The 13,766-nt window shown below is 53.9% G+C and overlaps 3 protein-coding genes across 3 annotated transcripts in view; 2 read left to right on the top strand and 1 right to left on the bottom strand.

The window, feature by feature from the left end:
- Positions 1–3,467, top strand: part of GFOD2 (Gfo/Idh/MocA-like oxidoreductase domain containing 2) — a 38,937-nt gene extending 35,470 nt beyond the window's left edge. The window contains exon 3 of the mRNA XM_070398208.1: positions 1,894–3,467. Within this exon, the coding sequence (XP_070254309.1) occupies positions 1,894–2,792 (899 nt within the window). The 3' untranslated portion in view covers positions 2,793–3,467. The remainder of the gene's footprint in view (positions 1–1,893) is intronic.
- Positions 3,468–8,356: 4,889 nt separating this feature from the next.
- On the bottom strand, positions 8,357–10,232 carry CUNH16orf86 (chromosome unknown C16orf86 homolog). The gene is made up of 4 exons (XM_070398978.1): positions 9,989–10,232; positions 9,553–9,782; positions 9,032–9,249; positions 8,357–8,914 (listed from the first exon to the last, which is right to left on the bottom strand). The coding sequence occupies exons 1-4, from the start codon at positions 10,103–10,105 to the stop codon at positions 8,505–8,507; spliced, it is 975 nt and encodes a 324-aa protein (XP_070255079.1). The 5' UTR covers positions 10,106–10,232; the 3' UTR covers positions 8,357–8,504.
- ENKD1 (enkurin domain containing 1) lies at positions 9,728–13,732 on the top strand. Its single transcript, XM_070398974.1, has 8 exons — positions 9,728–10,377; positions 10,563–10,662; positions 10,759–10,953; positions 11,511–11,683; positions 12,625–12,750; positions 12,850–13,013; positions 13,113–13,249; positions 13,353–13,732. Exons 2-8 carry the CDS (start codon positions 10,578–10,580, stop codon positions 13,511–13,513), a joined length of 1,041 nt encoding a protein of 346 aa, XP_070255075.1. The 5' UTR covers positions 9,728–10,377; positions 10,563–10,577; the 3' UTR covers positions 13,514–13,732.
- Positions 13,733–13,766: the final 34 nt, after the last annotated feature.

Genomic DNA, 13,766 nt, shown 5'->3' on the forward strand with positions numbered 1-13,766 from the left:
TTGCTCTCTTACAGTGGTGCTCCTCCCCATCCCCTTCCTCTCTCTCTAAAAAAAGGGGGGGGGGGGATGTGAGAGATGACTCCCGTGACTTTGGCTTGAGAAACTGGGTGAATGGAGTTGCTATTGACTGAGATGGGGAAGACTTGGGGACGGGAGTATTAAGAGCTCGATTTTGGATTCCACCCCCAAACCCCTCTCCCTTGACTGTCTCTGTGAGTGATACGATTGACTATTCAATTTCCCACATTGCTTATAGGCCCTGTGTAGCCCCTTCAGCCAAGTTCCTGGTGTACACACAGGCCTTTAGGAATCTTAACTCTTGGCCCTTCCTTACCTCAGTGCCTTTGCACATACAGTTTCCTCTGTCTGGATGCCTTTTCCCCCTTATACTCCCTGGAACCTCACTCCCCTGTGAAGCCTTCCCTGATCCTGCCATCTGCATCTGTGTGTGCGTCTAGTCCATACCACTTGGGCTTTGTAAGTTTTTTATTGGGTAATAACATAGGACTACTTTTTAATTGAACCACCCCAAGCTCACAGGCGTACCCCAGGTGTCGGTGTCTTACGGCTGCTCATACCCTCATGAACTTGCATTTTAAAACATGGAGGAATGCTGATCTTCTCTGTTTCCTCACATGGAAGTAAGCTGCTCAGTCTCAGCCTCTCCTTGGGTTTCGTCTAGCTTTGTTTCGCTCTCGGAGTGCCTTCCAGCTTCAGTGGACTCAGAATGGGCATGAGGGCAGAGCAGGTGTTTTCACTCCCTTTCCCCTCCTATTGTAACCAAGCATTTTCTGGCCTTTGACTATACTAACTTACTGAACCAGTGTTTCCAAAGAACAGTCTGCAGGGAATCTTAGAGCCCTTTCTGCAGTTACACCTGACAGTGCAAAGCCCATCCCCTAAAATATAGGTTCTCTTGCCCAAAGCTGGTGATCTAATAAATGCATAAAAGTACATAAGCATGCCCTGGCCGGTTGGCTCAGTGGATAGAGTTTCGGCCTGCAGACCGAAGGGTCCCGGGTTCGATTCCAGTCAAGGGCACATGCCCAGGTTGCCCAGGAGGCAGCTGATCAGTGATTCTCTCTCGTCATTGATATTTCTACCTCTCTCCCCATCTCCCTTCCTCTCTGAAATCAATAAAAGTATATATTTTTTAAAAAGTACATGAGCATGTCCAAGAAGCATGTCTACCTCTCCAGCTCACTTATATGAGGCAGTGTTCTCCAGAAAAACAGAACCAGTAAGATATATCGGGGGGAGGGGTGTGGATAGAGATTTAGTTTAAGGAATTGGCTCATGTGATTGTAGGAGCTGACAAATCTGAAATCCACAGGGCAGGACAACAATATGGAAATCCCAGCAAAAGTTGATGTTGCAGACTTGAGTCTGGAAGCAGAATTTCTTCCACTTCAGGAAACCTCAGTCTTTTTTCTTAAGCTCTTCAACTGATTGGGTGAGGCCCACCTACATTATGGAGGGTAATCTACTCTATTCAGTCTACTGGTTTAAATGTCAATCACATATAAAACTGCCTTCCCAGCAATGTCCAGAGGTATTTGATGGGCACCATAGCCTCGCCAAGTTGACACATAAAATTACCATTGCACCACCTCTGCTTCCCCCTCCTGGTTTATGCCTTGCGTCTCTACTCCTTTCATTTTCCCTTAAGAACTTACTCCTCTTTCTCCAGCTCATAACTCTCTCCAGTCCCAGACACGGTACCATTTTCATCCAAGCTGAAGTTGTCTTTCCTCTTGTCCGAGGCCATCCTCTGGTCTCATAAGAGGCTTTTCTGAGTCCATCTGCCTTCAAGAAATACATCCCCCCTACTACCCCTTCCCCCCGTGTAAACCCCTTGGAACTTTGACATTTCCTATTGTGTTTTATTCTCAGGTATTGGGAAGAACGTGGTTTGTGAGAAGGCAGCAACCTCAGTGGATGCCTTCCGGATGGTGACAGCCTCTCGCTACTACCCGCAGCTGATGAGCCTGGTGGGGAACGTGCTGCGCTTCCTGCCTGCCTTCGTGCGCATGAAGCAGCTGATTGCCGAGCACTATGTGGGTGCAGTGATGATCTGCGATGCCCGCGTCTACTCAGGCAGCCTGCTCAGCCCCAACTACGGCTGGATCTGCGACGAGCTCATGGGCGGAGGAGGCCTGCACACCATGGGCACCTACATTGTGGACCTGCTGACCCACCTGACTGGCCAAAGAGCAGAGAAGGTCCACGGGCTCCTCAAGACCTTTGTGAGGCAGAATGCGGCCATTCGTGGCATCCGGCATGTCACCAGCGATGACTTCTGTTTCTTCCAGATGCTCATGGGCGGGGGGGTGTGCAGCACAGTAACACTCAACTTCAACATGCCAGGTGCCTTCGTGCATGAGGTCATGGTGGTGGGCTCTGCAGGACGCCTTGTTGCCCGGGGAGCTGACCTCTATGGGCAGAAGAACTCTGCCACACAGGAGGAGCTGCTGCTGAGGGACTCACTGGCTGTGGGCGCAGGGCTGCCCGAGCAGGGGCCCCAGGATGTCCCGCTGCTCTACCTGAAGGGCATGGTCTACATGGTGCAGGCCCTGCGGGAGTCCTTCCAGGGGCAGGGGGACCGCCGCACATGGGACCACACCCCCGTCTCCATGGCCGCCTCGTTTGAGGATGGGTTGTACATGCAGAGTGTGGTGGACGCCATCAAAAGGTCCAGCCGGTCCGGGGAATGGGAGGCTGTGGAGGTGCTGACGGAGGAACCCGATGCCAACCAGAACCTGTGTGAGGCGCTCCAGCGGAATAACCTGTGAGCCTGTACACGGGCTCCCTGCCGTGGGGCAAAGGGGCCAAGGAGGGACCCGGAGCAGGATGGAAGGGCTTGGCTATAGCATAGACAGTGTCATTCATGTAACAAGTCAACATGGGTAGGGCCCAGGGGGAGCCCAAGGTGGCCCCAGTAAAACGCCCCTCCAGCACTTGCTCACTCCCCAGAGCTGCAGGGCGGTGATGTTCCTGTTGCCATGGCCTGTGGGCTAGCACAGTGTGCAAGGGGCAGAGCTGCTGCCAGGTCTCTGTGTAGTTAGTGCTGGTGAGCAAGGCGAGCACAAGCTTGACTTGGGGGCTTCTTCAGCATATCTGTGGTCCTAACTGGATGTGAAGGCCTAGCCAGGAGCCAGTTTGGCTGATTCCTCAGTCCTGAGGAAAATGACAAAAAGCCTTGTTTCCATGCCCTTCTTGGGCTTGGGGCATCTCAGGAATGGCGAGGACAGCTAGGCATCCCTCAGGGATCCGCACCGCCCTTTCTCCCCCATGACTAGGCCCTTCCAGATTTCAGGCTGCCCCTTCCTGGTGGGTGGAGGGGATATTCATTAGGAGAGCTCTCAGGGGCTGTTGACTAGAGCACAGGGCCCTTGGTTTGGCAGGGAGAAGACAAGGGAGAACTCTGGAACATCTGATAAATGTTAATAAATCAAACTCTGACACTACGGCACATGGTTGTTGGCTGTTTGGTAGGTTAGGTTTCTTTAGTAATGAAAGGCCTGTTTATTGCTGTAGATTGTTTCTATTTTCATCGTTTCTGGTGTCTCCACAGCAGCCCTGACCTCCGACCCATCGCTTTCTGGTGGGCCACACAGGCTCCTGCCACCACCTGCCCGCATCTCCCAGCTTCTTCCCTCGTCCCCACATCCCAGGAGCCTCCAGAGCAAAGTCTTTGCTTGGAAAACGGGACTCAAGACTTGCTGATGGGGAGCTGTCAAACCTGCTGGTCCAGGGAGATACTGGGGAGTGTGGGGCCTTCCTGGGCTGCAGGTCCGGAGGGGTTCTGTTCTTAAGACCGTGAAGTTGGTTTCAGGGGAGCCCTGGGGGAGGGGAGGTGAGGAATGGTGCTGAGCGGCTGGACGGGATGAACTTGAGGAGGCCCCACACGCTTCCCGTTGAAGTGGGTATGGCCATACACTGGCTGGCCAGCCCGCCAGGCACCAAACATGCATTTAACAACTTCTACACAGGGACGGCCTTTTAGCCATGTCAGTCCGCGGTGAGGGTGGGGGGAGGGACATGTGCTTTATGTCCACGGCCAGCCTGCCAGGATTGTACCTGGACCAGACTTTTCCCTTTTCTAACCCTCCCTGCCCTGCCCTGGGCTCCTTGCCAGAAAGAGGAAGACGGAGGGTGGGTTCCATCTTCCTCGTGGCACCCCTTATAAAAGTCATCTGGCCTGTTTCCTATATTGCCCTGGTTTTATACCTTGTCTTTGTGAGTTGAAATCACAATGGCTAGTGTTGGAGTATGTTTGTTTTTGTTAATCCTCACCCAAGGATAGTTTTTCCATTGTTTATCAGAGAGAAGAGTGGGAGAGAATAGGAGGGAGGGAGAGAGAAACATTGATATGAGAGAGACACATCAATTGGTGGCCAGGGATCAAACCTGTGACCCTTCGGTGCAAAGGGCTGACGCTCTAACCACTTGGCAACACTGGCCAGGACTGGAAGATGTTTTTTGCATGCTGGGCCCCCTAGGGTAGACGTTTTATGCATATTATTTTATTTAACTAGAGGCCTGTTGCACGAAGAGGTTCGTGCAATAGGCCTTCCTTCCTGGCACTGGTTTTCCTCTGGCACCCGGGACCCACGCCTTCGCTCCGGCCGCAGCAGAGAAGCCAAGCCTCTTCAGTCTTCAGTTGTCTTCAGTCTTCGCTCTGAGCCTGCATATGCAAATTAACTGCCATCTTTGTTGGGTTAATTTGCATACTCATCCTGATTGGCTGGTGGGCATAGTAGAGTGACACCAGTTTGCATGTTTCTCTTTTATTAGTGTAGATATCCAAATCACTCTGTAAGGTGCTAATATTAATATTGTCATATTCAGATCAGAAAACTGAGGCAGAGAGGAGCAAAGTTACTTGCCTCCTGTAAGTTATAAGTGACGTAGTCAGGAGCCTGTTCAGGGTCATTTGACTGCAGCCTGACCCTGAACTACTCTTTCCCCAGCACTTGTGGCTCCTCAGACTCCCAGTGCCCTTTAACATCATATATTTCTTGGGTTGGCCCCTCCTCTCTTAGATCCCCATCCAGATTACTGCCCCCTCCCTGCAGAGAGCCCCGCCAGGCAGGACGCTAGTAGAGCTGAAAGAGGCTGCCCCCACCCCCCTTCCTCCCAGGGACCACCAGCTCAGCTCCAGATCAGTCCCTCTGCGTTACTAGCATGTTGAGATCCATCCTAAATTTGGGAATTGACCAAGAACGCACATGCATCTATTCTGCCCAACTCAGATGCTCCTACTTAAGAAAGGGTCACATTGCTGACTCAGTGGCACTACTTAGGTTTTATAGGGCTCAGCAGCAAACCCCTTGTTTACAAAGATGTAGTCCCAGAAGTCCTGGGGCAGACTGCAGTGGGCTGAATAGCAGAGCTGCTTTGAGAAAGATCTCGGATCCTTTGTTGGCACTCCCAGAGTCCATGGCCACCCCTTAAACTTCTTTAACTGTCCTATCTCTTGGGTTGGCCCCAGGGAGGAAATGAACCTTGAAGTCGCTAGATGCCTGTGGTCAAGGAAGCCAGCAGTGTTTTGGTCCCCGGGGGTAACAGCCTGCAGCAGGTTCCAGGCTTGTCCTGCACCGCCCCCTCCTGGAGGGAGGCAGCATCACCTCCCAGAACCTGTGTCCCAAACTCAGGATCTTCTTTGAGTCAAAGTAAATAGTTTTTCCAAGCCATTGAAAGTGCAGTCAACTTTTTCCTCCCTGTTCCAGCAACCAGAAGCGAACTTCCAAAATACCTGTTGCTTATTTTCCAACCCCCAGCCAAAACTAGGCCTCAGACCCGGACAGTGACAGTAGCCTCCCACCCAGTGTCCCGTCTCTCCCTTTCTCACTCTGTCCTTCACAGCTGCCCTAAGAACCTCTCCAAAATGTCAGGCCCAGAGCCTTCCTTGCCTACACCCCTCATCACTCTCAGACGCACCCACCCTGGCCTCCTGATGGCCATGCTCTGCTTCACCTAAGTGGCCCTCCTGCATGCGGCTGGCATCTTCCATACTAGCAAGGCTTCATCCCTGGCATAGCCTCTGCCTGGAAGGCCACCCAACTCTCCAGGAGTCGGCTGGCGGGCTGCCTCTTCACTATTTCCTAGGCATAGTGACCGTCACCCCCACCGCCTGTGGCCCCACAGTCTTTGTCCTCAGCTCTTCCATAGCATGTGTCTGCTTGCATCGTGCTGCTTCTGCATTTCTCCCTTAGAGTGAGCTTCTAGGAGTAGTGGTGACTTGTTCCTTTCTGTGCCTAGACAAACCTGTCCGGTAACAGGCCTCAAGAAATGTAGACAGGTCATTTTCTTCTATGGTTACTGAGTATTTCCTACCTCGCCTGTTGGAAGAAAGGAACAGAGCTTCCTTATCAGTGTTGGTCCATACCTCCAGCCCTGGAGACCACACAGGGAAAGCAGATGCTTGGCCTTCCTGGGTCAGGCCTTAGCCAGAGAGCCCCAGGGGACTCAGATCTGTAGGGCTCAGGAAGGGGTGGAGCTTCCTTGAGGCCCAGGATGTGGTCTCATAAAAGGCCATTTCTCTCCAGGCTTCAACCATAACGTGAGGAGGTCAAGCTCAGTTACCTTGAGGGGCCCTCTACCTCTGAGAACCTCTGTTCATCCCTATGGGAAGTATTCATTCTGCATGGTCCCTGTGGACAGTATTTCCTGGGTAGTCAGATCATTATCCCAGGAAAAGCACAGGTACCTTTTAAACATATGTATGTATGTATATGTATATCTATAATCTATAATAATAAAAGTATAATATGCTAACTAGACCGGACGTCCTTCTGGACAACCTTCTGGACAACCTTCTGGACGAAGCTGGGGCTGCAAGGGAAGCCCGGGTCCTGGGTGCCAGAGGGAAACCAGTGCCAGCATCCGGGGGAAGGAAGGCCTACTCACACAAATTTCGTGCATTGGGCCTCTAGTATATGTGTATAATATATATGTGTGTGTATATATACACACTTTTTTTCATTTCAGAAAGGGAGAGTTAGAAACATTGATGATGAGAATCATTGATTGGCTGCCTCCTGCATGCCCCACACTGGGGATCAAGCACACAATCTGGGCATGTGCCCTGATCGGGAATCAAACAGCAACCTCCTGGTTCATAGGTTGAGGCTCAACCACTGAGCCACGCCGGCTGGGCTTCTTGATACCTTTTATGGGGGTCCTCTGTTAGGTAGTTGTGATGCAATGACAAAGGCCTTTGGGGAGTTCACAGTCTAGTCCTGAGACAGTTAATAAACAGGGCAGTGGTATGTGGGTGCTACAATGCAGGGCAATGCTGGCTTGCCAGGAAAGAAGGTGCCCTGAGTTTCTCAAAGGTCCATGTGAACTAGCCAAGTGAAGGGGTAAAGGATTTGGGCTTGAACATTGTGCAGATGAGATACAGGAGGAAAAGCAGGTTGTAGGGAGGAGAAATTATTCAATTGAAATTCCCTGTTTATGGTGTCAGAGGGACATGCAGGAGGACCAGGAAGCAGTTGGATATGAGGGTTTTCAAAATGGCCAGCACTGGCCACCTCTTCCCAGAGAGTCCTACGGGTGAGAGGCAGTGGTCATCTGGTGGCTTGACTGTCAGACTCCAGGGAGACCATTCACCTCCACCACCACCCCTGCCTGCCAGTAAAAAGGCCAGGCCCTGATCCTCTGTCACTAGGGGCCATTATGGGGGCAAAGTCTGGTCCAGCTGTGGTTTAACAGAGCCTTCCAAAGCTGCTGGTCCTGGAGCAGGCAAACAAACTGCCATTTCTGAGGGAGTATCCCAAGTGTTGGTCCCCTCAAGGTCAGACTAAATGCAAGCCCCTTCCTGGGAGACAGGGAGCAAGGCCACGCACCTACTTCCGTGACCTGACAGTCCCTTTCCTTTCTCTGCCCCCTGTTCCTCATCACATCCCTCCCCGTCCTCACTATATCCTGTCTGATCCTCAGGTTTATTTGAGGAGCCTTTTAATCAGTGGTTCTCAACCTTCCTAATGCCGCGACCCTTTAATACAGTTCCTCATGTTGTGACCCAACCATAAAACTATTTTCGTTGCTACTTCATAACTGTAATTTTGCTATTGTTATGAATTGTAATGTAAATATCTGATATGCAGGGTGTATTTTCATTGTTCTCGACCCACAGGTTGAGAACCGCTGCTTTAAATGCACACAGAACCAGGTCCCACCCCTGCAGATTGATTCAGTTAGACCTGAGGTAGTGCCCACGAATCTATACTTTTGTCAAACTCCTGGGCGATCCAGATGACCAGTCAGGCTTCAAACCCTGCCCTGGGGAATCCTCCACCCTTCCCAGGCTCTCTCACTTCAGGTGTCTTATTTGGGAAGTCAAAGTCTGAGAAAAAGGAAAAACATTTATTTTCAGCAAGTTCAAGGTCCCAAGTTGGGGCAGGGCAGAATTCCCCCTTTCACCTGAGGGCTGAAGCCCACAGGCTGTGCTCTGGTCCTGGCTTGGGAACAGAGGAGCAACCCCTGGGATGGGACAGTTACTTGTACTGAGGAGACAGTGGGGGTACAAGTGGGGCAGCGCAGACACTTAGCATCTTGCTGATGTCCACCTGAGTTGACTTATCCATCTCGGTCTTGAGGAGGCCACTGACCCCCAAGCTGGGCAAACCCCCAGGCTCCTCTCCAGCCTCCTCTCCAAGGGGAACCAGAGCATGGGTGGGAGACACGAACATACTGGCGCAGGGCAAAGTGCGGCCTGAGCCCAGCTCACCTGCCACTGGCAGCAAGGCTGGCAGTTGTTCCACACATGCTTCCTTGGGAACCAGGGTTGGGTCCGACTCAGGTTCCACCTCGGCCTCAGCCTCCCTCTCCACTTCCCCTGCCTCGTTCAGCTCAGGGTTGCAATAGTTGATGTACTGGTACAGGGGCCGTAAGCGTTGGGCCTTTCCTGCAAAAACCGGGGCAGAGCAGGGGCTGGAGCACCAAGCTGTGCCATGACAGGAGGCCAGCAGGCGGGGTGGGGGTGGGGGGCAGACCGAGAGAAGGGCCAGGGACTGCCACTCACGCTCTAGCCCCAAGGTCTCTGAGGGTGCAGACGCTGTGCTGGCCACAGCTGGGAGCACTGGGGCGGCCAGACTCTTGCGTTTCTTGGCTTTTTTGTGCTGTTTGGTAGATGGCGAAGGCTCGCTCTGGCTACCTTCCAGGTCCTCTCTCTGCAGCGGCAGTCCCTGGGGCAGCTCAGCTTCAGCCCTAGGATGGGCTTGGTGACTAGGCCCTGGGAGGCTGGGGGACAGGAGGCTTCAGGAGCAAATAGCCCTGCATGCCTACCACCTCAGGCCCAGATTCTTGTCCCTTTCCTGGTCAAAGAGGCCCCGAACTGGATAAGGGCTGAGAGCTCATGTGAGTTCAGTCCTGAACAAGGGCCTTGAGACTCCCTCTCTTAGGGACAGAAGGGGTGAGGAGTGACGGTGGTGGCAGGGGAGAAGGATGCACCCTGCAGGAGTGCAGGAATTTGGAATCCTACTGGGGTGTGATACCCCCTCACCCCCCAACCCTATTGTTCCTTCCCTCTGAAAGCCCCCTCACTTGACTGGCTTCCTCTTGGGACCATGACTGGACCTCACAACAGAGGCCATAGGCCTGGGGCCTCTCTCCTCCAGTGCCTCCACCTCTGGCTTGAGCCGCTCTTCCTCCAGCTTGAGTCGTTCCTCCTGGAGCTCCGGCTCTGAGACTGGTCCTGTTGGACACTTGTCTTCACCCTGGCTCCCACAGGCCTCATGGGCTGACACCAGGCCCTGGTTTCCCATTACTGGACACTAGAGGTGACACAGAGGTAACTGGTCACCATAGCCAGACAAAGGATACAGGGATCAGTCATTAGACACCAAATGCGGATGAAGGGCACCAGCCCCTGCCCCTGTCTGTGAAGCCTGTCCTGCCAGTTAGGGGGTCAACGTACAGAGTTTGGCCTCCGAGAGAGCGCCGAGGCCAACAGTAAAGGCTAGACAGCCCCGATGTTCACCTCAGAGCTCTGAATGTGGCCACGGGGTGCCTCCGAGAGCTGTGCAGGCCCCTCCGCCGTCCCCTCTGCCGTTCCCTCTTGGGCTCCTGGTCGCCTCTCGGTCCCTGCTGAGGCCATAGCTGTGCGGAGTCAGCACATCTGCTGGGAGTTGGGAGTGAAGGCGAAGACGAGCCCTTTTCACTGCTGTACCCGGAAGACTGGCTCGGAGACGAGGGCCGGGGTGAGAAAAGGGACTGGCGATCGATCAGCTCTACCCTGAACTGGAACTACAAACCCCAGAAGACTTTGCGCCAGGGGCATTGGCCCCTGACCCCAGAGGCGGAAACTATTGTTGCTTAGCAACAGCAAACCCGTCGGGTTTCAGCGGCGGGCTGCAAAAAACTGCTCTGGTGAGCCCCCTGCCTGGGTGTCGAGGGGAAGGGGCGCGAACGAATGAGGGAAGTGGGCGAGGAGCGCAGGCGGCTGGTGCAGGCCGGGACCGGGACGGGGTCCCGTCCAGGGAATGGCACGGGGCTGAGGACGGAGGTCGGGACCACAGGGACGCAGCCTGGCAGGCCTCGGTGCACCGTTACAGGGCTACGACGGCGGCATGTGCGAGGGCCCGTCCCGCATTTCGGGGCCCATCCCCCCCGACCCTACGCTCTGTCCTGACTACTACCGGCGGCCCACCTCCGGTGAGTTGGGGGGTGTCGCGGCCCAGGAAGGCCCGAGCTAGGCCCGGGTCCAGCTCCATCACTGAACCCTGCACTCCGCCCTGTCGGACCCCTCAGCCCAAGGGCGCCTTGAGGGAAACGCGCTGAAGTTGGACCTGCTGTCCTCGGACCCGGACCTGGACGCCACCCCGCCCCGCGGCCCCCGCATCCGCCCTGAGGGCAGAGCGATCCTGGAGCGTGGCCGATGCGGCGTGGGGGGCATGCTGCTGCAGCTTGGGGGTATTTCCCTAGGCCCACGGGCCCCTCCCAAGAGTAAGTTCTGGGCAGACGGGCAGCGAGGCAAATCTGAGAGCAAAACCTGAGGTCAAAAAACCAATGCTTCTCCTGCCCTGACCTGGGTTCAGGCTTAGCCTCTCTGAGTGTCCATTTCCCCGACTATGAAAGGAGGGAGAAATGCGCTACCTTTTCCTTCTCACAGAAGAGGGCTGAATGAGGTAGTTCAGCTTCAGGAATTCACATATCAGTTAAATGTTTGTTGTTTAGTGCCTACTGTTTGCCAGGCCCAGTAGGTGCTATGAAAACAGGTTGAAGACAAGCATGGGCCATTATTGGGTCAAAGTGGGAGACAATAGACAAGTAAGACGAATATTATATATAAGATGATTAACGGTATACTTCACAATAAAAATGTAGAAAATAATCAGGGTTAGAAGATAAATTACCATGTCAGGAAGGAAATCAGATGGTGAGGGGGATGGAGTACCTGTATAGGGTCTAACTTAGAGCAGTCAGACCCTGTGTGTGAACTGGTATGAGTTGGATTTCATGGGCTATATGCAGGGCAGAGCCTGGTAACGTCTTTTTCCCAGGGAAGGACCCTAAAGACCATGAGAAGGAGAATCTGAGGAGGATCAAGGAGATCCAGAGGCGCTTCCGTGAGCAGGAGCGCAGCCGGGAGCAGGGCCAGCCCAGGCCCCTGAAGGCTCTTTGGCGCTCGCCCAAGTATGAGAAAGTTGAGTCCCGAGTCAAGGCCCAGCTGCAGGTAACTGCCCCAGGGAGCCAGAAGTATTGTCCATCTTATTTTCCAGGAGTCAATTATACCCTGATCTGAGTTATGGGGAGAGAGGAAAATCCCAGAACTAAGGTAACAGGAGACTAAGAAATAGCTGGTTCTGTTGCAGGGGATTCTCAGATGTGGTGATGATGGCTGGGTTTTCCTGAGGGGCAAGTAGGAATTAGGCAAGGGGAGAATGGAAGAGAACATTCTTTGTAGATGAAACCTCACAGGTAGAAGTCCTAAGATTAGAGGGAGTGTGGGCAGTGGGGATGCTGTGTACACTTTACTGTGAGGGGATAAGAGCATGAGGGTAGGCTAAGAAATCAGCTGGGCCCATATGAAGAGCCCCATAACCCACTTTCCAACCTTTATTTCTCCGGGCAGTGGGAAGGTCAGGGACAGGGGTAGGGTGGTGGGATTCTGTCTTGAGTAGATGGTGGCACCATTTCTCTATCAAGGGGAAGATCAGGATTGAGAGAAAAGACAATAAGGTTATCTGGGGATGTGTTGAAGCTGGAGCATTTGTGAAACTCCCAGGGGGTGGGAGTGTGTCCAGGAAGCAGCAGATGGAGAATCAGGTCTGGATCTCAGGAGTGAGACCTAGGAGTTATTGAGGATCAGGCTGAGGACGATGAGACCGGGGAAATGACCCTGCATTTGCGGGCTTGGAAGCCAGCTGCCAATGACCTTGGTGGGGACATATCCAGGAAGCTTGGCTAGGAAGGAGAGAAAAGAATGGTAGCTGGAGCCAGGACTGAGGTAGGAGGGGTGGTTTGTTGTTAAGGATGTGAGAGACACACATGTTTAAATGCTGATGAGAAGTGCTTTTTTAAGAGGGAGGAGGCCCAGAGGGCCGGGGATAGAGGCTCGGTTTTGAGACCTTGACCACAGCCTGACTGATCCCTTTTCTATGCCCTGCCCTCCAGGAGCCTGGCCCTGCCTCCGGGACAGAGACTGTGCACTTCCTGCGGGCTCACTCTCGCTGCGGTCCTGGGCTCCCACCACCCCGTGCCCCCAGTCCCCAGCTAACCCCACCAGACCCCAATGCCAAGGTGAGAGTATGTGTGGGATAGAAGGTGGGACAGGGATCCTGGGGGCTCCAGGGGAACCACTCAGTGCTGTTTGCCCATCACGTTTGCCATGTCCTGCAGGAGCCAGGCGTAGGTGTGGACTTCATTAGCCACAATGCCCGCACTGCCAAGAGGGCCCCCAGGCGGCATTCCCGCTCGCTGCAGGTCCTGGCACAGGTGCTGGAGCAGCAACGGCAAGCCCAGGAGCACTACAACGCCACACAGAAGGGCCATGTGCCCCATTAGTAGGTCCCACTGCCCAACACCCAGGGTGAGGGATGCCTGTGGCAGGTGGGAGCCAACGTCTGCCCTGGGATTATCCACCTGAATCTGTGCATCCACAGCTTGTTGGAGCGTAGGGATTTGTGGCGTCGGGAGGCTGAGGCCCGCCAACTTAGCCAGCCGGACCCCGCCATGCCCCCTGGTCACACTCGCATGCCTGAGAACCAGCGTCTGGAGACACTGAGCAGTCTGCTCCAGAGTGAGTATGTGGGCATTCTGCTCCAGAGTGAGTACTGGACTGGATGAGGAAGGCACTGAGGACCTTGCGTTCCTGCCTAATACTGTTTCTGGGCCCCCTGTAGGCCAGAGCCAGCTGCTGCGTGAGCTGGTGCTGCTGCCTGCCGGGGCAGACTCACTGAGGGCCCAGGGCCACCGTGCTGAGCTGGACCGGAAGCTGGTACAGGTAGAGGAGGCCATCAAGATCTTTTCCCGCCCCAAGGTCTTCGTGAAGATGGATGCTTGAGCCCTTTTACAGGGGTAGTGATGGGTCCTAGCTGAGGATCATTGCATGGTTGCAAAGGACAGGGTCAGGCCCCATCATCAAGTCTAAAGACAGGAGTAGTGTGGGGGAGTGTGGGGGTATCCCCAGAGCACTTTTCCTAGCCACTGGTGGCTGCAGAAGGGCCATCCTAGCCCAGCCTCTTTAACCCTTTGTCAAAATTAAATTTTTTTGTACACAGTGGGGTTGGTTTCCTTAAGAGCTTTTCTTACCCTGT

The sequence above is a fragment of the Myotis yumanensis genome, unplaced genomic scaffold (genome assembly GCF_028538775.1).
Source record: "Myotis yumanensis isolate MYYU_CA2020_CCGP unplaced genomic scaffold, mMyoYum1.0.hap1 SCAF_18, whole genome shotgun sequence".
NCBI classification, from domain to species: domain Eukaryota; kingdom Metazoa; phylum Chordata; class Mammalia; order Chiroptera; family Vespertilionidae; genus Myotis; species Myotis yumanensis.

What these genes read in the sequence shown, in the direction of transcription:
- CUNH16orf86 (XM_070398978.1), bottom strand. Translation starts at nt 10,105, where the DNA reads ATGGCCTCAGCAGGGACCGAGAGGCGACCAGGAGCCCAAGAGGGAACG. An exon ending in GCCACATTCAGAGCTCTGAG is followed by an intron (nt 9,783 to 9,988) that starts GTGAACATCGGG and finishes TGTCACCTCTAG; the next exon opens with TGTCCAGTAATGGGAAACCA. An exon ending in AGAGACCTTGGGGCTAGAGC is followed by an intron (nt 8,915 to 9,031) that starts GTGAGTGGCAGT and finishes CGGTTTTTGCAG; the next exon opens with GAAAGGCCCAACGCTTACGG.
- ENKD1 (XM_070398974.1), top strand. Translation starts at nt 10,578, where the DNA reads ATGTGCGAGGGCCCGTCCCGCATTTCGGGGCCCATCCCCCCCGACCCT. An exon ending in CCCACGGGCCCCTCCCAAGA is followed by an intron (nt 10,954 to 11,510) that starts GTAAGTTCTGGG and finishes TCTTTTTCCCAG; the next exon opens with GGAAGGACCCTAAAGACCAT. An exon ending in AAGGGCCATGTGCCCCATTA is followed by an intron (nt 13,014 to 13,112) that starts GTAGGTCCCACT and finishes GTGCATCCACAG; the next exon opens with CTTGTTGGAGCGTAGGGATT.